Raw genomic sequence first — 26,647 nt, 5'->3', positions numbered from 1 at the left:
CTCTCCTGCAGCAGGGCCCCAGGGCTCTTAGCTCTGCACAGAGCTCTCCTCATGTTACGCCTTGCTGCTGGAGGACTCCATCTCTACCACCTGCCTTTAAAAATCTTCAGTGCTGAAGACTCCCATTCCTCTTTCTGACAGAAAGAGACCTTACAACCTTCATATATACAGACTGAAATCTTTCTTGTCCCTCCTGACCATTCCTGATTTCCACCTGTCTTTGTTCGAGCTGACGCACCCCCTGCAATTCAGTCTGGGCAGCTCGTTTTTATGTTGCCTTCAATTACGTCGTACCCCGAAACTGCTTCTTTCTCTGTCTTAAATATCGGCAGATACCATCGCTCTCCTACGACAAAGCCTCCGTCTCCTCTTACCAACATCCCATCGGGATTGCTTTACTGCCTTTCACACCGCCCTTATGGAAACAAACTCTGCTCAAGGATGTCACTAAATCTGCAGCATCAGAGCCTTCACGCAGAGCTAGGGCAAACAACGCTGTTTCCCTCCCCGCGTCACCGCTCCAGGCGCCTTTCCCCTGCCGAACGCCTCCTTCCGCCCACCTCGCATGCCCTGCTCTGATAAAGCTCCTCTTAGCACCGATGAAGCCAGCAGTGGTTTGGCAGCATCTGCCTACAGAAAGGCTGCCAAAGGAACCCAAATTATTTCGGCAATACTCCCTGGCTGCTAGAGACCACCATCGCATCTGAGCAAGGACAGCTACACTCCCAAAGCCACTTCTTACCTCCGTTTTTCACTATCTGCAAGAAAGATACTGACAAGCGATTCACCAGTGGCATTTCTTCCTAGAAGCCCACATGCAGACAAGGTTGCCAAGCAAGAACTCATGGAAGAGCCATGGGACATTTTGCATGGAGGAAAGCTAATGGACTTGTCACTGTTTTACGTGTTTCACTTGGACAATGAGCATTTCATGGTCTTTTCTCCTTTTATTTTTTTTTTGGCCTGAGCAGATAAATTGCTTTTTAAATACTGATTTTTTTCATCCGAGACCACTTTAAACTTTAAATTAAAGGACTTTATTGCTTAAGGGCCCCTACACACCAGACAAAGACAAGTCTTTAAATCTACCTGACAGCAGCCGGGGAACAATGAAAACAGCGTCTCTCTCGTCTCTCTCTCCCTCGCACAGAGCTCGGCTGTCAAACTGAAATCCCATTTCTGCGCCCACTGCAACGTGACGCAGCAAAATTACACAAGCGATGAAGTCAGTTCAATTGTCCATCTGTTTTGGACGGCCATTCCTCCTCCTGGTGCTCTGCCGGTGACCGGCCGGCGCGCGGCATCGCGTGCCTCTGGGGCAGGTTCAGGGAAGCTCGGCAGGACCACGCAGTTTGGCTTGGTCGCTCCAGAGCCCCTTCAGAGCGGAAGCACTGCACAAGCTACCGCCGAGACGGGATCGACCGAAGAGAAAAGGGGCTTTGAGCACAAAGCGCTCGTGGGTGCCTCTGTTCTCTCCTTAGAGCAGCGGCCTGGTCAAAAGTGAGTGGGCTCACGCCGTGGCCCTTTCCCCGGGATGAAGAGATGCTGTCAGTCCCGGCTGCCGGGGACAGGCTGCAGGCAGAGCTGGAAGGCAAGCGGGTGCCTGCATGCAGCGAAGGTGATGTTTTGGAGACTGGCAATCTAGCAAACTCATCAGCTAACCCCAGTCAGTATATTCAAGCGTGCTCATTTGCAAGGGCCCCAGAAAATTGCTGGCTGTTCCTACCTAAGCGCTCAACCCACCTCAGAGCCTGCTGTCAAGGGGCTTTTGAGAAGGAAGAGTCTGTGAAGACTGTAAGCTGGATGGACGAACCACGTGCAGCTCAGGGGCTGTAAATTGGGTGGCTCTGGCTGGCATCACCTCTGAGCACGTTAGAGGAAGATGTTACTGAAACAAGCGGAAAGCTACATCGTTTTGCTTTTGTTGTTGTACTCAAGGATCAAAGATCCACTCGGGAAGTAGATCTCGGCTGCTGAGTACCCACTCCTACAACGCATTAACCCAACGGCTTTCACTCCCTTGCTTGACACTTATTTTACCACAGTGGAGATGGGTCTTATCTGAAATATTTATAGCCGTGGCTGGATTTTCTTCCAGCTGAATTGCTCAGATTTGCTCTTTTAATTCGTCTATTGGAAAGATCAAGGAGCCCAAAGACCCCAAGAGCAATCAGCTCTAGAGCTGATCTCGCTCATTTCTAGGTCAGTTTTAACCACCTTTTAGAAAAAAGTAATGAAACAGAAGATTTTTTGTCAGTGCTTCATACCTACAGCTCCGACAAGACACATCACGAAGAGGAGTCCCACACACAAGAAAATATCCGTATTCATCCGTCGCTCTATCTTGCTGCGCTTGTAACGAGGGCCGTTGTTATTTAGCATGGCCTTTGTTTCATGACCTTCAGAACACAAATGAATATCATCATGTTTATGTAATGTTTTGTAGTTTGTTCTTTTAAAAAAATATTTCTCTCACAAAATGAGAGCAGGATGCTCATGACTAATGTTAATTTGACTCTGGTTTCATTCAGTCATTTTGTTGCCCATTCATTTGACTGAAGAGCAGAATATATCAGAGGCTAAATCTAGTGGTTTACAAAGACTTCTGTTACAGATTTCAGCTGTCATATACATTTTACTTTCCCAGAGACAGCAGATTCAGTAGGATAACAAGGTTTGTGCAAATTTTCAAAAGCCTAATATCCCAAAATATAAAAGGAAAAAAACCAATGATATTATATTTTTGTATCTTACAAACAACTTAATTAGGTGCTATAGAGATTCCCGAACCCTACATCTGAATGTTTTCCAGCAGCTATTTAAAAGCCACTAGACATATTTCATGTATTAACTTAAATAAAATCCAACATGTCAGATCCAGCAGCAAAAGACACTAATGTGATTTAGTTTTTCGCTGTGTGGTTGTAAAGTGCTAACAAAACAGTAGGACAAGAAATAAAAAAACCCCCAGTCCTTAAAACTTACCGAATTAGAATTGAGCTGGTATATTTTTCAGGGAAAAAGAGGAGTGCTGTGAGCAGCCAAGAAGCAGAAATTGCTTTTTCTATTCCATCAATATTATGTAAACTGCGGCTCCACAATTGGGATATCTGGATACCATCTGTAGCTGTTCTACGTGTTATCTTTCTCCAGTCCCTCTCCCTAAAAACACAGACCCTGCAGGCTCGCATGCAGCCTTCACTTGTGTGTGCACGGTGTGAGAGGGGGGCTGTTTTCCAGGCTACCTTTCGGCTTTCTCTAGGGAAGCGATTTGAAGCAGAAGCTGGAAGTTAGGTGCGATTCAGTCACGCCTGCTGGATTCACTCCAGGTTTACATCAAATGTTATTAATTGAGGCAGCGAGCAAGCGAGAAAATGGCTCTCCAGCCTTATGCTCAGGACATTCACCCAAGAGCTGGGACTCTTGGCTCCCCGTTCCAAGGAATACGTAATTATTTACACAGCCTGGGGCTACGTCGGTGGGACCAGCTTACGCTTCCTTTTCAAGTCGTGTCTATGTGCATACCCACTCGTATGTAGGTAATGAGGGCAACGCTCATGAAGCAGGAGACGTATGTTCACTCCCTTACAGGCAGAACTGAGAGCAAACCCGAGACAAACGCTCTGACCACCAAGCTACACGGAAGAGGAGGGTACTGCTGCCCGCACTTCTGTTCCGCCAGCAGCCGCATGAATCTTGTTCCTCACTTTTCTTTTATGGCGGGCTTAAAGGAATGTTTTGTGCTGAAAACATAACAAGACAAAAAACCTCCAATCCCTCCCAGAAAACCCTCCAGGACATGTTAGTGGATTTATTTCAGGATGAAAATGGGAAGAGTTTTCTTTCCAGTTATCACCTCTATCATTCCCTTCCACTTCAGCTGACCAACAGGAACAGGACACAGCTGTAATACAGACATCATATTGCAAGAAATAGAAAATAAGAAATAAGAGGAATAAACTACTTCGTTCTCCTCTCACCCTTGCAGTTTCATACGCTGTGCAGCACAGCACCTCACCTACTGCACCACTACTACCTTGTCTATGTCTGGATGTTGGTGGGCTTACCGAAAACTTCACTCTGGTGCTTCTTTGTTAGAAAAGCATATAATTCTTGCTGCTGTCCCCATCACAATGAGAAAACTGCATTGGCTGTCGCTCTGTAACAAGGTTTTTGTGCATGAGTGCTATTGCTTGGGGTGCAGCCATTTCAGTAGCCATGAGAAGTGTAACCACATTTGGGTCTGATGAGAACTGCCCAGGCTAAACAATCACATTAAGCGATGGTTCTGCTCCTCACAAAGGCTTCCATTAGAAAGTAAGTTTTGAGGACTAATAGAGTTATAAAAACGGAGAATGTGCCATCTTCTAATGTGACTGATCTTGATTGTTCAGAAAAGGTCACAGACCGTGATTGAAAGCCAGAGCATGATCAATGTCAAAGAACCCTAGAAATGAAGATGGTACTGGCTCGAGTGATCATAATTTTAGAAGAAAAAGAATAAACTTTTATACTGACATTAACAATAAGATGTCAGAAATTGAATTGAGGACTTCCTCAGATCAAAGATACCATATCTTGAGAATGACTTTTAAACTCCAACCTTTGCTAGTAGCAGCTCAGGCAACGTTAACAGAGATTCACATTAGGATCTCTACTGTTGGCCAAAAGAATCACAGAATCACAGAATGCTAGGGGTTGGAAGGGACCTCTGTGGGTCATCTAGTCCAACCCTAAGAGAAGAAAAATAGGAATCTTAACAGGAGAAGGGAAGAGAAGCTACTCCAATTCTATAAGGAATGATTCCTACAGAGATTTTCATATAGTAGTTACTTTACAAAAAAAAAAAAAAAAGAATGATGGGTTTAGCTCTGGCTCTCCTCCTCTGTCTGGTGGGCACCATCGAACATGTGGTGTTCAGAGAGACAGGCAATGAAAGAGCCACAAAGTGAAGGCTACTTTGGAAACATATGGGAGCTATAGTCATTTAGAGTCCACTTCTGCAGCAGTGAAATAAAGCGGCCAGTTTTCAGGCCAGATAATCCGGATTGTGGAGATTAATCCAAGATAAATGACTCTTGCAAAAGTGGTGACTTCTATTTTCTCTTGGGTGGCTCAACCTTGAACCCCTTGCTGCTAGCTAGTCATTTAACAGGTGACATGGCTCTACTGGAAAGATCAAAATAACCAATAGTGGGATTAATTGTTGTGTTTAAACTGACCTGTATTTAATGTATGAATAAAGAAGGTAGCTGATGCACTGTCTGAAGCAGAAGCGGGCACAGCTGGCAAAGCCAAGGACAAATCGCTCTCACTGAGTAAAAGCAGTGGTAACACTCCAAAGGTAAGAGACGCTGAGCAAAAGATGAGCTGATCCGCCGCTGAACCTGGCTCCACCACATTTGACCCGGGCACTGACGCTGCCTTGCTTGGTTCATGTCTCTACATGACGTTTGTGGTTCTGTGGACAAGGTGTCTGCGTCAGCACAAACCTGTGCTGCTGCTGCTGCCTCCACTGCCACCTCCAGCCTCTGTCCTCACCACCTCCGGGGTGCTGGCACTGGCACAGCTTGGCTTTCTGATGATTTTTTATTTTTTTTCCTCTGGGTAGATCTTCAGCTGCGTGAGTTTCTACCCCGAGGAGCCAGCGAGACCTCCCTTAGGGCAGCCATGTAGGTTTTATGCCAGATGGAATTAGTATTAGAATCACAGCTGCAGAGCTGAGACTTAAACTCATCTTAGCAATTTTTAACTTGTCTGGATGGTTTTGCAAGATACCTGACACACAGAGGGACACTGTCACTCGCCAGAGGCCCAGCGCAGGACTTGCTGTCTTTGGAGAGGGACGAGTAATACCTCTTCTGCAAAAAGTTAGTGATTTTCCCATGCACTACCACTTCTTGAAACAAAGTGTGAAATTAGGGTGCAATATTAAACTACACATATTTACTTAATGATATTTACAGGGAAATTCTATGTTTAGCTAGATAGAAAATACATCTTACCTGCGTATATCACAATTCCTACTGCAGCCTCAGTATTTCTGATGGTGCATCCACGAAGCAAGAGGCTTTCAATGTTAAAACCAATCCGTTCATCATTTGGCTGCTCCCTAGAAGAAAATAAAATAAAGTAATGCCTTTTCCTGTTCCAACGTAGTACTAAACACAACTGTTGTGTGCATGTGTTTCGAGTTGAAATGGAACTGTGAAGGCGCTATTTCGATTTTATTTCACCCAGCTTCAATAAAGGCTCCAGAAAGAAGCTACAGAGAAGGCCAAGTGCCGCTTCTACAGCCCGCTGGCATGGTGTGGGTACCACGATGCCAAGACGAAGCGAGTGTGGCTTTCCCTCAGTGCCTTCTCTGGCAGATTCAGTATCTCGTAAGTGAAGCCAAGACACATTGCACGACTTCATTCGGATGAAATTCATTCAGAAAGATGAGCAGGGTCTGTCTGTGGGTCGAGGTTGGGGCGAACGCATCTGCACCCTGCAAGAGCCCCTGTCTCTGTCAGCCACCAAAAGGCTTCTCATCTCTGTGAGCCTCAGCTCGCTTGAAGTCCTCTGGGCTGAGGCTCTCTTCCTCGCTCTGACACTGGGTGGAAGACTTTGCCTCCTGGCTGAAGATGTCCCATCACACACTGAGCAGAGCAAACCAACAAAAACTTCATGCAAATTATAAGGTCAGCACTCCATCAGGCAGGCAATTTGTTACTTGCCTCTGAAAATGGAAGCATAAAACTACTTTTGCTCACAGTTTTTATTATATACTCTAGTAGACTCCACCCGTGATCTTTACCAAAGCTGAGATTTTTCACTTTCAGTCGCTCCATCTGGTTTTGTTACGTAAGTATCAGCATAAGATTTTTTTTTCCTAGAATATGTATCTTTTGCTATTTTCTACTTGGTATTTGGCATTGTATTTACCAGTAAACTGCAACACCACTTAAATAGAGGGCAAGGCTAGGTGCTATCTCAGAGCCAAGTACGGAGCTATGTTGCGTGCAGCTGCACACTATTACACAGCATCAAACTAGACAAGTGAAAAGGTTTAGGTGCCAACAGCCTACAGCTGGTAGAACTGTAAAAAAATAATCCCAGAAACCTGTTTTTCTGGGAATCTAGCTTCAGCCTTGGTGAACTCGTTTAATAGGATCCTTTTTGGGTCCCCTTGAGCAGAATTTGTGGTGGTCAGGCATGTTAGACAGGTGTCACTAAGTTCCTTCTCATCATTTTTAGCAGAGAGCGCACTGCTACAGTTCCATAGCAAGGCAGTAGAGCCTCAATAATTTATTAAGTGTTCCTGGACAATAATGCAAACTTCTCCAAGTAATTTGTGTTACAAAACAGATCAATCAACAGCAGACCAAAGACAGAAATTCCATTAGCTGTTAGTAAATAATTTTTACAGGCAAATGCTCTCATCCACCCCTAAAGAGGGGAAAGGCAGGCAATTAATTCCATATTCCACCAAGCAGGTGAGATAATAGGCATTTCCAAACAAAATTTCTGATATAGACTTTCAACAGCAATGTGAAGATTTTCAAGCCAGTCCTGGGTCCTAAGGGTGGGTGTTTCTGTGTGTTTTCTTGTGACCTGGCACCTACATTTCTGCACTCTCAGTGCTCTTGCGCCATATTATAGCAGGATAATTGGAAGAATTGCTTCAATTTAGATTATACCCAGTGGTCCTCAAAGCCAGCCACCACCACCAGAGATCAATATAAACTTGACCTCTTTTTCCTTTTTAAGATCTCACAAATGGCATCGTTACTAGAGGCATCTTTCTTACAGGGTGTAAATTCTTAAGCCCAGCCAGTGCTAATGGGCAAGGACCCTCTGGTTTCAGAGGATCCGGCCATTTGCAGCTGCTCCAGGTGCAACACTCTCACTCCATCCTTGCAGAGACATTAACTCCTAGTTTAGCTACTAGTAAACTTAGCAAAGCCAGGGCACCAGCACCTTCATACAGTTAATTTATTTGCATAACATGGGGCATGCATTTGGTCTGGGGCAGCAGGTATTTCAAACGATTCTCTGGTGTGAGGTGGGAAGCGGCGTGGACCAAGGGCGGCTCTGAAGAGGGCCTTGGGAAACAGCAGCCCTGTACTGAAGGGTAAGAGAACTTTTGGACGTGAGCCGTGCCACACAGAATTGGACTGATATCCAGGGAATGGGCTCATCTCTGCTGAATGTGCTGCTACAGATTTCCCTGTTATGCCTGTGCCAGGGTTATTTAATGAAAAAAAGAACAGAGGATGTAGCTTTTTGCCCACATACATAGGTTTACACTTTAAAAACAAAGCGCTTTTTTATACTAGTCTAACACATGGGTTCAGTAGGATTCCTCTTTCTTGCTTGCTTTTTCTAGCTGTAAGAAGAAAATCAGATTTGTTTGTTAGATCCTGGATAGATTACCTGTGGCCATAAGTATGAAGAAACTAGAGCCGTGCAGCTGAATATCTGTAAACATTAGGGAGGATTTAGATTAAAAATCTACCCCAGCCTAACCCTCAGGTCAAACATAACCGAGCTTATGTCTGAATTCTGGGGAGAGCTGAAGCCGTGTGAGAACAGCGTGTATGAAACCACTGCAAATTCCATGCCAAGCCCTGGTCCTGCCTTGCCTCAAAGCACAGATTCCAGTCTACATCTTCTACTGACTTCCGAATCCAGGAACAGATAATAGTGACGTCCATCAGTTTCTGAAGAACACATTCCTTCCACCTAGTTCCTCCAAGAGAAATACTTAAGTTCAGATACGAAATGTATTTCTGGATAACAAATACTTACATGTAGCCTTTGAATTTATTGAGATCATTGTTGGGCATTTCACAGATGATGGTGTTTTGGAAAAACTCTGGTTCAAACACAGCGTTCTGCAGGAGGAAACACACCAAGAATGAGTGTCAAATCCAGTGAGCATCTGAAATGCGAAACACAGAGAGGCTAAACAGAGGCGACTGGGATAGCTGGGGGCTGGAGCGCTTGCCCTGCAGGAGAGGCAGAGGGGGTTTAGCTCGTTCGGCCTGAAGCAAACTTTCAGAGGGGCTGAGTAAGGATCTGAGATTTCCCTCTCCTGCAGTAACAACTGGTTAAATTCAATGGAGAAAATGCTGTGTATTGGACATCACAGATGCCAGTCACTGCAAACATCTCTCTGTCTTTAAAGCGAATGCAACAAATAGTTCAAATTATTTATGAAACAAAAACAGCCTTCAAACAATAGCAAGCTAAAATGAAAATAATTTCAGGATTCATCAGGACTTTGAAATATGTTAGAAGAGTTATGTTACTGGCCAGGACGGTATAATCATAAAATAAGAGCCCACATATTTGAATAAAAGTATCACATTCAAGTAAGACAAAAAGTCAGACTAATAGCAGCCCCAACCCCAACCAAACAAAACCAAAAGAGGGAAGGCAGTAGAAGAAGTCCAAACCGCTGGGAGAGACAAAACAAGACAGAGGTTTCCAGGCTAAGTGCTCACTGCAGCAGAGCTCGGAGCCGAGCTGCGACACGCGACTCTGCTCGCGTTGCGGGAAACGGGCTGGGGTCTGGGGCCGCATGGAGCAGCCCGCAGCGCAGGCAGCAGGAGAGGAGCCCGACTGCCATAAGCCGTGGGATTTTATTAACTGAGAAAATACACAAGACCTTGATTTTAGATTAAGAAAATGTTATAAACACAGGAAGTGAGAGACATAAAAGAAAATCATTATTGCTGTGCAATAAAATGTTTAACAGAACTGAAACTCACTTTAATCCAAACTCCTTCCTTTAGAAAAGCTGGAAGTCAAGTCCGCTGCTGGGCCTCCTCACCTTTTTCTAAAGCAGAAGAGGCTTCTGGAGATTAGACTCCTTCTGCAACTGCAAATCCTAGGAATTCTTCACTGGGATCCACAAAAGCTTTGCCAGACTGCAAGAGGAATTCCCTACCCTGCCAGTACTCCAGTCTCGATTTTTTCTTCTTTAATTCTTACATTATTTTCCCTCTCCTGTTGTGTTTGGTTTTTTTTTGAGCAATACACACATTATTTTTTTTAAATACATATAAAATATGTAAGCATAAGCAAGTAGAGAATCTGATCTAAAAAACAAGAATTTGGAGGAAATATAAAAGCTTGATGAATATAAGGCCATTCTGTATACCTTCTGAGTACTTTTAGAAGTATTCTCTTTTAAAAGATACCGTTCACCTCCGCCGAATCTTGTTCAACTCTGTAAACTGAACTGGAAAATCAGTACATATTTGGTTGTGCTAGAAATATTTGTACAACAGGAGAACAGGAAGACACAAAAGCTACCTGGAGGGCTCATTACTAACACAACATCCTAACGGGTTTCTGGCTAGAAAGGGGTAGAGAAAGATTCTTGTCTTCAAATATTTTTCTTTTGATGACAAGAATTATGCATTTGAAAAATCAAGTCAGAATGTGGCATAAAAGGGAAAAAATAATTCTTTCCTCTCAGTCTTTTACAGGTCGGCAAATTCAATATTCCTAAGCATACCCTAAACCAAAGAAGTAACCCCGGTTCATGCGCCCGTCCCTCCCTCCTTAAAGAGTCCCGCTTTGTGGACGCAGTTAAACCTGGGCAGGTTCTACGCAGCACAGAAGTCACCGGATTAAAGAAAGCTCAAAGAACAAGGAGGAAGCTGGCACACCAAACCCCGTACAGATGACACCGAGCACACCGGGGCTCTTCAGTCGACGTGCTGGCTACGCTACCAGGTTAAACTAGCAGGTAACGGAGCTGCCTGCTCAAGCCCTGCTCCTCCCGAGCGCTGGCATCACCACGGCCGGAACGGCGTTCCACTCCGAGACTTTGGAAGTACGAACGCTTCTGGGCGTGCGGTTTATCTAAGTAACAACTCAAAGTCTACAGAAAATCACCCTGAATAGTCAGTCTGAAGCGTAGTTTGGCATGTAGGGAGTTTCTGCTTTAAAGAACGACTTCCTCCTATTCTGAATGACCAAGGAAAAGTTTGCATTTTGTATGATAGTAGAGCACTGCTTTCCTCTAAAAGAAAACCCACAAAACCTAATGCGTAAACTACGACTATGTGACACAAATGTAGCACTTTTTTTTATTTACGTCTCCAGTTTATTGATTTTTTTTGCTAAATCTCCACACACTAAAAATTTTCAGCGCTTCTCAGGAAAAAACCCTCTCCCTAATGGTCATTGGAAAGCACTAGAAAAGGTACGTCTTCTACTATGGCCCCCACAACCTGAGAACGCCCTGAACCGTGCTTGCAAAGCGATTTCCATTGAAACAAAGAGCAAGTAACGCTGGAGCGCAGCCCCTGACCGCAGCCGGCGGTGGAAACGGTGCGCTTTCATTTCATCGGTGTGGTTGCTCACTGGCAGTTGTGTCCCACCCACCAATAACCCCAAAAGTTCTTTTTCATGGCACTTCTGCTGATGGCTGAATACACGGACGTAATTCGTAGAACTACCTGCCAGGTTTCTGGGTTTCCTGTCTGCTGGAGTGATTCCAACGGAACAAAATATTCCTCTTCAGAGGCTACAGCTCCTGAAACTTGTCGTGTGTTGTTCGGAAAACTGCCCTGCTATGTTTTATAAGATGTTTAAAAATGTAACGAGTACAACCCTCCCTGAGTCATATTTTCTTGCTTACTTCAGGTTTATCAAACATGAGTCAAGAGAATATTCCAGTAAAGTGTTTGTAAGAAGGAAACCATATGACTTACAGAAAAAAAAATGGTGATTTTAAGCATTCAAACTGAATCTCTGCTACCTATAAAACTGATGTCAAACTTACCGGTTTTACTTATCTTTTTGCATTTTAATTTACCTTGGGTTCCTATTCAATTGCTTATTACACTCTGATAAAAGATTCCATCATTTCGTTATAGCTCCATGTGCCTTAGAGCCGCTCCTAGCTGCACTGCCGCACGCCTGCCTGCCCAGCAAGCCAGCAGCGGCACGTCAGCCGCAACGGAGAAGCAAAATCCATAGGGAAGCCCGCGGGCAGTTTGGAAGGGGGGCCATGGGCTGACTTCCCATTTCCACGCAGAAACACTTGGCTCGGTAGCAGCGGCTTTGCTGGGGGGAGCGGGTGGCTCACACGCTCGCGTGCTGCGGCGAAGCATCTGCTGATGCCGTTTGCTGCAAACAACCCCTGTCTGAGCTAATCTGCCTTTTTACGCAGCCATCCCCATGCCTGAACCACACCAATCTCTTGGGACGAACGGCTGCTCTCCGCACTGGGGGCTGGCTCCCGCAGCGGAACGCTTGGGTGGCTGTGCCAGTGCAGCCAGCGCGCCGCAACCGTGCCCTTCGTGGCTGGCGCTGATGCTCGAGCGGGCGCAGAGCGACCCGGCGCCGCGTCTCCAGCAGACTCACCTGGCTGGAGAAGCCCAGCACGACTCGTCGCTGCTTCAGGTTGGTCTCGCCGTCGAGGTTGGCAGTCTCCAGGTGGCAGGTCCCGCTCTGGTCGGAGGAATGGAGCAGCAGGATGTCGGCTGGGATGGTCTCGTTGCACCGCAGACGCACAAAGTCCCCCACGCGGACGTCTTTCCAGCATCTCTCAACGTAAGCGTGTTCTTCCCTGTTACGTCGAAAACAGGTGACGGGTGAGTAGTGACATTGGGAAGGCAGGGCTCCCGGTCAGCGGGGCTTCAGGAAAGGGGAACAGGGCGTGGTGGCACATAGCTGTATTTCTTTTAAAAGACAGCACAACGGCTGGAAATTGATAGTTTAGACGCTGTCATAGCATCACTTCATCCTTCATCACGTTCAAATAAAATCTTTACAAGGAATAAAAAGAGAATACAACAAAAGCTGTTCTTCATTCTAGCATTAGCCCTATACTCTCCACAGAAAAAGACAGAAAGTTGTTCTGACCAACACAGGTATTTTAAAGTATCTGATTCAAGAAATTCAGACATTTCACCATATTCACTGTTTTTGACTATGTGACTATTTCTCAGATGCTTTCCAACAACAACATACAGATCCTGGAAGAAACAAACTGCTCTCTCAGCTACACCCGCTTCAGGTCTCTCTGCTCTGTAACTCTCAAAAGGTAGCTACAAATCTCGAGCTTAGCCCACAGAAACAACGACAAGAGGTAGAACAGCAGACAAAGGACCCCTCAATATTAAGCAAAGAAATGCACCTAGAGTCTAAGTTTAATGGGAAAGTTAAGTAACAAAGAGCTTCTAAATTAAAAAAAAAGGGGGAAAGGAAAAAGAGCCTTGGGGTTCAAGGAAAAAAATTTCTATTTCATCAACAAACTGGTTCTTAATGGTTCAGAAAACGGCAAACTTTCTTTGATATTACCTTTTCAATAATTGCTCCTACAACTGCTCTTAATCATCTAAGCAAGCTGAAAACCACAAAATAAGATTTCATATTAGTTAATGGGGCAACTGCATGGGCAACAATGGCCTGGCTCTTCTAACTCTTTGAGACGAAATTATATTTTCAACATCAATAGTTGAATCATCTTGTGTCTTGCTCTGTAAGGGGGAAAATGCTCGATGATACTTTACCAGATAGGCAGTAAAAGGCCTTCTGTAATGACTCAGAGTCTCATTTTTGCCTAAGTTTTCAATCGTCCTCATCTATTGCCTGAAGAAAACTGTCTTTCAGCAAAGTGTTTGTGTCATGAGCAGGGGAGCAGCGACACAGCAGATAAAGTGGTTTGCTACGGCTCAGAGCACGCAGCCGAGCCTTGACCCCGGGTCAGGCCGGAGGCTGCTTCCCACCCGCCCGCTCCCCTGCCCTCCCGCGCGGGCGAGCCGGCCGCGGGGCTGGCAGGCAAACCTTTGCCCTGGGCTGGCAGCCTTATCTGTAAGACAACGTGGAATAACAGCTTCCCGCAAAGGTTAGGCACACACGTCAATTCGGTGCGTTTCCCTGTGGTATCCACTCCTTCTTCAAAAAGGGAGCACCCAGACTGTAGCTGTTTAAAACCCTTTAATGCTAGGTGTGAGGCGCTTACTTAATAATGGTGTCGTAGCAATAATTTTTCCTTCCCACATTAATTTTTCATTCTTCCTTCTTTTTTTATCTGACTCTTTGTATCTGCATGTCCTCTTTTCTTTTGCTCAACAACAGACATAAAAGACCACGCTGAAGAGCAGAGGTTTGTTGTGAGCAGATCTTAAGTTTCTGTGCGTTTGAAAAAAATCCGTATCAATTCCTATTTAAAAAGTATTTAAGCAGGTGCATGTTAAGTATTTATTGCTCTACAAATTAGATAACTAATGGTGGTATAGCAGAACAACTACGTAACTCTGAATCCTTCCCATGTCAAATGCTTTCCGAGTAGAACTTCTTAATTTGTTTGTTTAAAACATAAACATGAGCTTACAGAAGCAGATTAGAGCAAGCAGATGGCTCGTCTTGCTGGCCTAGCCATTCGGATGCCATGTACAGTTTGCACACGATGTTTGCTGTGACTTCTGCTGGGCAATCCTACCTCACTCTACGTCAACTCTTGCACAGTTCTGAAGTTTATGGAACACACTTCTGATTTTTTTCTCCTCACAATACGCTATAGCAGGGCCTTGCCCAGCAGGATGTGTTTCACATCAAACTTAAGCAACCGGGCTAGCAAAAATAATCCACAGAAACCATAGATTAGTAGTATTTTTTTCAATAATTCCCTATGAAACATACATTACACATAAAGCTTCAGGTTCTGCCCATTCCCTAATTACAGAGGAGACGGTGAGTCAGAAAAGCCAAATGACCTCTTTCAGATAGGAGGAGAAGTGTTGTTTAGCAGAGGGAGCAGAGCTCAGGAATTGCCCGTATCCCGGACCTGCGTGCAGGTGAACAGACTGTTCCTCTCTCCCAACGGGCAATGGCTTTGGGAAGGAAACGCATTTTCTTTTCCTGAAAGAACTACTCAGCTGGAGCTATAAGATTAACAATTTCCTACAGTACAAAGGTTTTCTACAACTTTCTAGAGAATTACCAGTGGATAACAGGAAGAAAAGCACTTCAGAATGAACCTGGTGCACCCCACGGCAGCACCGGCCCAGTTGCCTAACAAGATTTTTCAAATCAAGTAGTTTCCTTCTAGCAATTCTACTAACTGGGAACACTGCCCATTCTCTGTTCAGTGATTAAAGTTCATAGCACAAGCTCCGGTTGCTAAACAAACAGAGGAGCTTCATAAATCTGAGATGGTCTGGCGAGAAACAGATAAAAAGGGCAAACACATTTATCCAGTAAAATAAACACGATGTGGTGGTTTCCAGTAGGTGGAAAGCTGAACTCTGATTCTTCTAGCACATGGCATCAGGGCTGGGGCACATCACAGACACGTTCCAAGATGGAAGCTTCTCAGCTCCTTCTCTCCTCTTCCAGACAATTTATCAACAGCACACTTAAAAATTGCTCCCTTGCTGTCCTGGGGTAACGGGTAGCGTGATGATGCCCATCAGATCACAGTGCAGACCGAAATGGGCAGTCAGCCTTCAACAGTCGAAGTGAAGTCTGCCAGAATTTGTCATTGGACTCATCATATCTGACCAGAAGGCCTGAACTACACAGACTTTATAAAGTCACTTTTGGGGAGAAAGGATCAATGCGACTGGAGATTGTGAGGGAACGAGAATAAATTATTGACTTTCTGTCAACAATTTCTCATTGCACGTTCTTGGGCTCAGTAGAGACAAACTTCAAACAAAAACTGGGTCAAAATGACTGGTGAACGGGAGCAAATAAAAATTATTGTTCTGCTCCCTAGAGGAGATTAAATGAGAGTCATTTTTCATGTGCACGTCACAGCACGTCTGTAAGTCCTAGATTGTCTTAGAGAACGATCTTCAGAAATCTTTATCACCTAGACGCATCACATCAACCAATTAGTTCAGTGAGTCTTATTTCCTTGAATTACTGCAAGCTCCATCTCAGGAACTTTCCACCTTGAAGTAAAGACATTCTTTGCTCTAACTTTTCATCCCCTAAATTGCCACTAGGTTAGAACACTTAGAAAAAAAAAAAATGTCATCAGTGTCACGAACAGGCAAAACCCAATGCTTGCACTTTATGGTATGTAAATTTGCTAGAAGATTATATTTGAAAATAGCCCCCCTCAAGCACCACCTGCTTTATAAAAGATGCTCACGTTTTGAGATTCTCAGTTCTACACAGACAACGGGTAGAATCACAGAGCTACTAACCCTTTACAGTCTATTTTTGCAAACAGAAATCCCACACATTCTTCTGCTATCAAAGCTTACACCAGATTTTACACGTCAAAACTTCACAAAACCTTTTCAAGGACCACTTCCCGGCCATGGCCTCATGGTTAGGAGATACTGCTATAAAACTTTGAAAAAACCGACAACAAAGGAGTAGAGTTTGGACTTGAGGAGGGCACTAGGCTGGAAAGGAACCGATTCTGAAACCTGCCCATCGGCCAGAGTACAGCACAACTCAGCTGACACTGCTCTTGAGTGAGAAATTATCTGGGCAGGAGAGCATCCGTGCCAGCTCACCGCTGGCTTCCGCCACCTCGCTGCTGCAGGCGCTGCCAGGCTGTCCTCGCGCCGTGGCCCTCAGCCCAGCGGCTTCCCAACGCCATCCAGCAGCGGCCGGGGCAGTGACCAGCAAGCAGCTGCAGCCCCTCCCCGCGGCCCAGCCGCCCTCCGCATCTGGGAAGGCTTTAGGATTGCTGTCCCAAAGCATCTTGGAAAGATAACGGGAATGAAATTTTTCTAAAGTCAAATAAAATACATCTTTAACGGTACTGTTCTGGCATTCCAGATTCCTCTATGCTAGTAACAGATCCTCTCTTTCCGTGTGCTGAAGCTGTCTATAGTATCCTGACAAGGAAGTTCTTCTCTCTATGGTACAAGATGCCTATATTTAACTTCTGTAATCATTTCAAGGTTATGCGGACTTGAAGTATCAGAACTTTATAAACATATTTATGTCCATATACAAGCTTTTGGATTTCTTTCAACTTGCCTTTTTTAATCTCTGTCTCAATTTTATAATAACCTGTACCAAATAAAGAAATAAAATAGAAGTATGAAGTATTTTGAGAACACATCTGCTTAGACTTTACTGGGTACATTTTTGTAGGTTATGGATTATTGCATTTAGGAAAATAAGTCTTTTTTTCTTAAACACTGCCTTGAACAAAATGCTATTACCACGTTTCTGCCTGGCACCAGCTGGGACGAATAGGTAACTCCAAGATCAGCTACTTCATGACCACTAATCAGTAGCATCACCTTCTAAGGACTCCCATTAACTGACCAAGTTTCTGGCAGCTGCAGCCTAGATCCGAGTTTTTGCTAGTCGTCTCCTTTCATGACCACGTAGAGCTCTTGAGGTCACACAGTGGAAACCTGCTTCTCTCCAGGTTTTAACGGCATTTCAAAAAGTCAGACAGTTAGGATGGAACCTAGTGCCATGAGGTCATGACTCTGCAGGTCTCTGAGCCAAAACCATAGATTCTCATTTATTTGCCCTTTATCTGTAGTTCTTAGCTTCTGGTGCTGTCTGCTAAACCACTGCACCTTTTCTGTGAAGCAGCTTTAAATGCCGTGGCAGGTAATACATCTTGAAGAAAGTTCTGAGAAAGCAATACACAAACTGGCGATAGCATTAGTAATGTATTTATGGATTTTCTTCCACAGAGACCAAGGACCCTCGCTGCAGCAATACACACCGACTGACGAGAACTGCTGGCTCGCTGCTCTTTGACTCTCAAGTGCTGCTGCCTGCGCCAGCTGAGTGTCGAAAACTTGACATCTTTCTTTTGCATTTAGTCAGTTCAGCACTTCACGTCTTTCTTCACCACACGATCCGCATGCTCACCGTAAGATGAATTCACATTTTAATTATTTCTTCACAGTTTTGGTACCACTGGTTTCAAGCAGCTGCATGGTGACACAACAAACCTGAGTGTAATGTTGGTTTAGGCCATTTTCTCAGCTCGCTGGAAGTTTGAAGAATGTCTCGGCTTGAACAAACAGAGGCACTGTTTGTGTCTTCAGTAAAACCCACTGTTAAAGTTCGGGAATCCATAGGTAGGAAAATTCTGTAGTACCTGAAGTGCATACAACAGTTATATGGATGGCAGAGCAGGGGATGCCCACTGCCAGTGACAGTCCCACAGAGAGAAATGTGGCCACGTCTGACGTGAAGCAAGGGAGAGGCGTTGATGGATAGTGAGTTGCAATAACATCATAGCACATAACAACCCTGCAGTCACTGGAACTTCTTCATCTTGCTACTTTTATAAGAAATAATTCATGTTTCAGTTGACCAGAGTTCACACTTTGTGGCTGTCTCAGGAATGCTCCTTCAGCCAGGCAAGAGCTGGAGATCTTCAGGAGACCTTCAACCTCCAGTCGATGAAATCCATGCACCATTCAGAGAAGGTACTACTGGTGGATAGAAGCCAGAGGAATTTTCTATCAAAAGAGCCATCGGGCTGTCTCATGTAGGATGCCTGTTGACTTGCCCAGCTGTCCAACAGCTTCACGGCATGATTCAAAGCACAGAAACTAGGTGTCCCTGAGTCACTCTCTCAGATACCCGAGTTTACGTGCGTAAAATTAAGCAAAGTGAACAGCTCAAGCTTAATGCTTTTATGGCTGCTGCTACCTGATGTACGTGCATTCAGTCAAGCGCGTTGCTGTGCCGTCTTGAACCGTGCACACTCCTTTCCTTTGTATCTGAGTGTCTATTGAGATACTGAGAAAAATTTAGGTCAAATGTTACAGAAGTATGGAATTGATGCAAAAACCTGTCTGGATGCTAGGGAGTATTTATAGACCGTTATAGCTTCATCTTGGGGGTATATCAGATCCAGGCCATACATTAACTGCGCATCAAGTAGTGCCTTGAACATTATAGAACTTCAAGAAAAATAAATAATAGCTTTTAGCGACTGTTGGGTTGACATTCGCTCCCAGGTTTGTATATGACATCCAGTGCTGGCCCCTGTTGTGGGAAGTTAACGACAAACTGGAAAGAGCTCGGAGAAAAGGAAACACGGTAGGGTTGGAGGGACTGACTAACACAGATGAAAAGAGTGATCTCTATACAGATCTTCACTGAAAGGAGTCTGGGTGTACCAAAATGAACATGATAAAGATCATGCATATTTAAAGATTATAATTAAATGTTATAGATGAAGAATAACTAATTAGGGTTGCATGAAACCAGGCGGCTTGAGGAATCTGAATACAATAAAAGAGAGATAAAGCATAATACCATAGAAAATGCTTTGACAATCACATTTTGTAGTAATGGAAGCCCTCTTTATTGGAAAATTTAAAAGCAGACAAAGTACATTTTACAGAATATCAGGAGAAATGAGGCAACTAAATATAGGTCTGTACCATCTGCAGCTGAATTTTTTCTTCTCTTCTTTCAGTGTTATGCAACTCATTCTGACAGTACAACAGTTTGTACACAGTTATTATGAGTCCAAAAGTTTTGGTTCAGAAATTAAAATCTCCACAATCGAACTCCAGATCTAAGTTATTGCGTCTCCCCAAGACACTTTAATGCCTTTTAATTGTCTTCCATTTTCTCAATTAATCATTTTTCAAATAGGCTACTTGAAGTGCCTTTTCCTTTATTTGACTAGCAGACTAGACTACCCATTCCAGCTGATCTCTGTGAAAAGAAAATGAGGAGAAATGTGTTTACAGGGCAGCCTCTTTAAATTCAGTTTCCCTTGCTCTGTGCTGAAAGAAGCCAAGTTACCGCATTCCCCCCGGTCTTCAAGAAAGTTCTGAAGAACATTCAGCATTTGGAAAAGATTGTTCTGCCGTCATATTTCTTGTGGAACATGAACCAGAGTTACTGAGATCTGAAATAATTGCAATAAACTCTTCAAGATTAACTCTTAAAATCTAAGTAATTTTTCACCTTAGGACAGAAGATCAGTTGCTCTATTATAAAGAATTCTTTGCTGCCACATGATTAACAAAATCTGCCGTGTCTTGAAAAAGACTTTCACCTATACTAAAAAATTACTGACAGCAGATGATTCATAAGGAAGAAAATTAGAAGACATCATGCTCTTCTATGACTTTGCAGCTAGCAAGAAGAACAAGAAATATCAGCTTCCCAAGGCACTATAGAAGCCTGATTAAAATTATTCATGACATAATAAGCTGTAGCTACTGATCTGATGGCAATTGTAATTACCTATGATTTCTCCAGACAGGATGAATGCTTTAGTCTGAAGACCTCCTCATTTTCCTTTCCCTTACATCACCTTTTCGGGCCATGAAACTTTGCTGACAGACAAGATTCCAAACAAAATTTATTCACAGATAGAAATTATTTTTCTGGGATGGGATAACCAATTTTAAGAGGCTCGTGTCAAGGTTCTGCATAAGAAAGTACTCCTGGCTAGGTGTTGAATCTGGAGCTGTATCTATGTTGTATTGCCATGATGGACATTTTTCTCTTATACAAAATAAGTTTTATTGTATTCATCACTTCTCATGTTCCCATGGCAAAAGGCTTTTAGATCTAAATTAACATGGTTGCTTTACGTAAAGAGGAAATACGATTCCTGTGCAGATCCATTAATTAGTACCTACTGTACCACCTATTCTCTTTCATACTGGTTTTAACAAGCGTTACCAAATAATCCATTGCCTCACGGATTAATGCAACATTGAAAAGATTAAAAAATACAGCTAGATTGCAATCTCAAAGATGGGCAGAAAAGGCAATTTTGACACCCACTCAAAGATCTACAATTATTGTCAGTCTTCTTGGTGGGAAAGAGAAGAAATCTTAAATGAACAACGTTTAGAAACTCGTAAAATGCCTGCCTTTTCGAGCAAGCTAGCAAGGAGAGCAGTGCCATTTTGTTTCTGGCAAGTCCTTTTCTATATGTGGAGATAAACTTAGCCCCCGAAGAAGCAAATCCATTGCTTTCCTGTTTAACCAGCAGGGCACAACAACAAAAATCTGACAAACGCATGCGGGAGAAGCCACCAGAAATGGCATCACGGTGTGACAGAAGCCAGAGTTCTGCAAGATCTTGCTTGTGAAAGCGGACGTTATATAAAGCACTGTTGATTAATTTGAGGGATGACAAGGAACATTTCGAGGAAGATGGAAAGTTTTGCTCCCCTGACTCCCAGATGGGATATTTCAGAAGGGAGAAGTCATCTTCTGCTTTGCTGAAAGAACAGTTTTGATGCGATAAAACATACTTTTCAAACTTCTGAAAGTCCTAAAATCAAGCGGTCATGAAACATTTTGAAGAAGCGAGCACAGACACGAGTAGTTAATTCATTTAGAGAAGACTGAACAGAGGCATATACTACCATCTCCCATTTTTAAACTGCATTTTTACATAGTTTTATTTTACATACAACCTAGTAAAAGAAATACAACCAAAAGCTAGTCTAGAGTATAAAATTCAAAGTATTTTAAAGGGCTGCATTTTTAAGAGGTTTCTTGGCATGCGAGGATGCAAATAGGCCCCATGACAAATCTTGTTCTGCTCTACCTTATATTGATAGAATTAAGCCCTCTTGAGAATTCCCTAGAAATCCAGGTGCCCATTAGCTATTTAAGCACCTGATTTCACTGCGCTCTGTGTCTGAGCAGCTGATAGTCACCCAGATACCGCGATACCCAAACTCTCCCTCCCAGTCTGAACATAAGGTTTAAACAAAAAAAGAAATATCTTTCCCTGTATCAGAAGAAATACCAGATGTTATGCTGTCACTGTGACTTTTCCCTCTTAAATACTGTGATTTTCCAGCAGACATTTACTAATATTGTTTAAATGAAAAGCCTCACCATTGAAAAATTATATCAAGCTAACACTTTTTTTTTAAAAAAGCTGTATGAAACTCACCTGCTGTAAATGTAGCATCCCATATGGTTGATTTCTTTGTCCAACTTATACCGACGAAAGTCCTCCCAAGCATCTTTAATGGCTGTAATGGCTATTATAACACAAATTGGGATCATAGAAACTTCTGGCTGGAAAGCATTCACCACTGGCACAAAATTCAGCAATGCAATAATCACAAAATAAATATTGGCAAAGCGGTGAAACTGCTCATAGATATTTTTAGGGAGGAAAGTCAAGATGGTATATTTTGTGGTCTTAATTTTATTGGAGTCATAGTATCTGTTTGGATTTTCCTTCCACTTCTTCCTTCCAAAGGGCAAATTGGAGACGATCACTCGTTTAGTTTCATTTTTCTTCTTTCTTTTCTTTACTTTTCTTCTCTTCTCCAGCTCTTCATTTTGGATTTCAGTCTCCGGAGCCCCACACCGGCAGCAGGTTTCCTTGAAAAAGTATTTTTTCCATATCATTCCAGAGAAGCAGCCTGGACCACTTTTGCCTGACATCTTGCTTTCCTCTCAAGAGGCAGCCTCGAGCCGAGTATCGACAAAGCCAGCAGAGCTCGACAGTCTGGATGAACTCCCAGGTGGCGGAGAGCAGAGTCCAGACGTCCGCAGCCTCTCGCTGCTCTCCAGCCTCCACCTGCCTAGAGACAGGTCTCACCCTGAGTCAGCCCCACCTCGCCCGAGACAGACGCATCCCGAATGTGTTGTTATTCCTGTTGGCATACGCCCGGGGGCCGTCTCCGGAGCCCTTCCCTGGCATCGGTGACCTGCTCACGCCAGCTGTCTCTTGTTTTAGCGCAGAGCGGCGGCAAAGCTCGGAACGCACACGGTTCACCCCACGACTTTCGGAATCGCCGTACGAGCCTGGGAGTTGCCAGGAAGTTCAAAGGTAATGGGCAGAGCTCTGCGTCTCGGAAGTCAACATAATACTGCTATAAGCCTCAGCACAGACGGTCTTTCTCCCTCTGACTTCCTCTGTCTGCTGTTTGGTTTCATGCCCACAATGTGGATTACAGAAACAAATGAGCCCCGTCCCCCCAGACCAAGCCAGCCTGTGATGTGGTGGCTGTGAGGAGGACACACAGGCACAGGCAACTGGCGGGCAGCTCACCTGGACTGCCCCTCCGCCTGACCCTGCTCCTCCGGAGACCGCCCGCTCCTGGATGCGCAGCGTCCCTCTCTCACCCAGAACCTTTCCCAGCCTTGCCCTTCTGCTTCCCCATCAGCCCTTGTGTCTCGGACGCAGACGTACGCAGCACAGATGAGGGTGATTTCCAAGAGCGCTAACGAGATGTGTGCAAACCGTAGTAATTTTTTCTCTATGGCCTGGGCTGAAGTAGAGGTGAAAAAAGGAAGAGACCCAAGCAATTAAACTCCTTTCAAATGAAAACTCCTGTCGATTGCATGATGTGGTGACAAGTTAAGCAGTCTCAAGTCAAGTTAGTACTTGGACAAGAAACTCTGATGAAATCAAAATGTTGCAATAAGAATTGCACATGGAAATATTTCTTCCTTCTGAGTCAGTGCTGAGCAAACATCGCAGTGTTGTACCCTCTCCAAAGCGAAACTCTGCTGCACTGATCGCCTGTGTTTAGTGGAAGTCCTATAAATGTTTAAGTTCCTGGTTATACTTGACCTTGATTGTAGTTGATTATTCATTTTTATACGATTTTAGCATGAAACATCTGAAAGACACTGCTCCAATGTGTTAAAGAGCCCCAGTAATCCTTTCCAGACTTGGATACGTTTCATTTTTCCTCCAGATCCTTCTGCCACCTGGAGAGGATGTTGTGTGTGTTGGCAAGCTGGTTTGGAAACTTGGAATGAAAACTTGTATATCAGCACACACTGCTGTGATACAAAACAAAACTTCAGTGATATCAGGATGACTTAAATGAGATAAATGAGGCATTTTCAAAGGCAGAATAGAACTCTTTTATAACAGATTTCCAAACTTTCTGTACTCCAAAGGGTCAGTGAGGCAATTACTGCAAAATCAGATGAGCAGTTTCACCCACATCAAACACAAGGAAAAATAATTGGTTTAGTTTACTTACTTGTCATACACCCTGGTTTTAGAGAAGTTTATCATCTTGTCAAATCGGTATTTTCTATAGTCTTCAGTAGCATCCTTAATCATACTGGCAAGCAGTATCACAATCAGAGGCAGGGCAGTAATCTGTCTGTGGAAGACTTCCACTTGTGGGAGCCAGTTCAGAACCACCAGAAAGAAAAAATAAAGATTACCCAGCCTGAAAAGTACAAAAGAAATTAGAAGTAGTCAGAAATCAGAACGTGTCCTTTTATTAATGAACTTCCCCCATTTTGTGTCAAAGGAACGTTAATGATTTCACACCTCTACCCTCCTCGTCCTCTCTCTGAATGGATTAATCAGTTCCTTAACTGAGACGTTTATGTTTTTCTTTAGAAGATCCTGTGAGATACATTTTCATAATATTATAGCTACCTCCATTTTTCCACATATTACAAGCACTTTTTATCTCTAGAAGCTAAAACTTCTTTAATGATCCTCCACTACCTCAGTCTTGAAAAAAAGCTCAAAATCAAACAAAAGCCCCCAAAACCTTAAAACCCAAACGGAAGTACCACAATGGGTGTAAAACACCACATGTTCAGAATTATGGATGTGTCCCCACCAGGAATCCATGCAGGATTCCACACGTGGCAGGTCAAATTATGCAAGTGTAAATATAATATACAGAATGGAAATTTCAAAGCTAGAGATGGATATACAACTGTCATTTATCTTTGTCATAATGATACTTCCCTGGACATCTTATTGACATGATTCACTAGGCTGGGGGAGTACGTAACTTCAGACTGTCACTTGGAAAGAAAGAAACCTGACCCAGCGCTTGCCATCTTTGATAGAAAACACTGTGTGCATATACACATATCCTGTTTACCAGTCGGTAGACAAAGTCACTTGCATGCAATTAAAAACATATTAAAATAATCTACGAGCCTCTGAAATCTGCAGAATTTCATTGGTGTCTCAACATGTCCACTGAACATCTTTTCACGCTCTTAAAAATTAGAGGTTTATTTAACACAAAACCAGAGACATTTTTAAATAATAACCTGAAACCTTTATACAATAGACTGTTCCAGCATTCATACAAGAAAGCTGGCCACAGCACCGGTTTAAGCACACCCGATGTTTACCTGCTTTAAACTTCCATTTCAGTGTGAATAGAGTGACATTTACTTACAAATAATCATCACAAATTTTAGTAATGTGGCAACTACAAGGGCAGCCCTTCTCCATCACCCTCAAACATCACTGTTTCAGAGAGAGTTCTTGAATCTCATATATTGTTGAATGATTTTTTTTTTTTTTTTTTTTACCTGTGAAACTGCTCATAAAGATTTTGGGGCAAAAAAGTGAACCACGTGTATTTTGTGGTCCGTATGCCATTTCCAGCATAAAATGTAGAAGCTTGTTTCCAGTCTTTCTGCTGCCTCCCGTTGTTGGGAAACACAATTCTCCACTCGTTGAAGTTGAATTTTGGTTTGTCTCTGACAGAAAACAGCAGTGGTGTTGCTACTGATGGAGTCTGGGAGGGACTTTCAGCTCCTCGTCGCCGCCAACGGTACCAAGCAGAGTCCACCGACAAAGCCATTCACAGCAGGGACGCCAGGCTGAAAGACAAAACGCACGACAAGGGCTGAAAACCAATTCCATTCGGATAGAAAATTCCCCTCCTGCCTTGCTAACGGAGGTTTAAAGCAGCAAACAATATTCCTGTTCAGTGCACTGCATGTTCAGTCTTGGAGCTCAGCACTTTCTGCAGAGAATGCACAGAATAACAGATACAACAAAATCTTCGATATGAAAAAATCCATTTCTATCTCTGGGGGGAAAAAAAAAATAAAATCCCAAATCTATTTTCTGTGTGTTGTAACAGTGAACTAACATAGATAAAGACAATTTAACAGAGGTGAACAATGGCTTTTCCATCACAAATTCTGTATCATTTTCCTCAGTCATAAATTGCCACCAAATCTATTCAGCATTTTTCTTCAAGTGCCTGACCTGCAATACTTTTTCTGTTCACACTTACTTACAAAGGGACTGGTTCAGGTGCTGAATCTCCACAGCTCGGATAAACAAGAACTGCAGCAACAGCTTCATCTCGTTTACTCTCACGTAACAGTCTCCCGGTCTCCACAGAAAACCGATTTGAATGGAAAATGCCAGCCAGCACTAAAACAACGGATACTTTATTGCTTGGAGAGATAAAGGAATTAAACCTCGCAGTACTAATCCTATTATCATCCAACACTTGTCTTGGGACTCGTTCACACCCCCGCAGCTGCGACCCAGCGTGCCGGATGCTCGGGCTCCCGCAGCGCAGGTGCGGGTGCCATCACGCTCCATCGAAACACCGTAAAATCTCAACCCAGCAGCAGGAGCTCGAGGACTGCAAGCTGCCTTACAACGATGAGGCACAAAATGCAAAAAAGCAAACAAAAAAAAGCCCCTGGCCTTGTGCAACTTCAAGGTTCCGCTAAAGAAAATGTGTGAACCGAACCCACCTCAGTTAGACTGCGGGAGATACTGAGGAAAAAATATATTTAATCTTGGCAATGGTCATTTAGATTAATTCACTGAAAAATTGGTTTAAAAATTCTTTAATAGCAGATGTATTTGAAGCAGATGGAGAATATCTGTGCATGTTTGTGCAAGTCTAAATAAACACACTTCAAATACATTTAAACTTTGACATGGTTTATACCTTTGTTACAAGCGAGCCCCTGGTTTCTTTCTGCTCTTCAGCTT

General features: G+C 43.6%; 1 protein-coding gene across 1 annotated transcript in view; it reads right to left on the bottom strand.

The window, feature by feature from the left end:
- Nucleotides 1–26,005, bottom strand: part of ATP10B (ATPase phospholipid transporting 10B (putative)) — a 54,413-nt gene extending 28,408 nt beyond the window's left edge. The window contains exons 1-7 of the mRNA XM_075442132.1: nt 25,933–26,005; nt 25,213–25,506; nt 23,901–24,095; nt 12,370–12,574; nt 8,794–8,879; nt 6,006–6,112; nt 2,268–2,399 (exon numbers count right to left, since the gene is read on the bottom strand). Coding sequence (XP_075298247.1) covers nt 2,268–2,399; nt 6,006–6,112; nt 8,794–8,879; nt 12,370–12,574; nt 23,901–24,095; nt 25,213–25,487 — 1,000 coding nt within the window. The 5' untranslated portion in view covers nt 25,488–25,506; nt 25,933–26,005. The remainder of the gene's footprint in view (nt 1–2,267; nt 2,400–6,005; nt 6,113–8,793; nt 8,880–12,369; nt 12,575–23,900; nt 24,096–25,212; nt 25,507–25,932) is intronic.
- Between the last annotated feature and the right edge of the window lie 642 nt (nt 26,006–26,647).

The sequence above is a fragment of the Opisthocomus hoazin genome, chromosome 23 (genome assembly GCF_030867145.1).
Source record: "Opisthocomus hoazin isolate bOpiHoa1 chromosome 23, bOpiHoa1.hap1, whole genome shotgun sequence".
NCBI classification, from domain to species: Eukaryota; Metazoa; Chordata; class Aves; order Opisthocomiformes; family Opisthocomidae; genus Opisthocomus; species Opisthocomus hoazin.
Note: the sequence above shows the minus strand (reverse complement) of the source record. Positions and strands in the feature narration are given on the sequence as shown.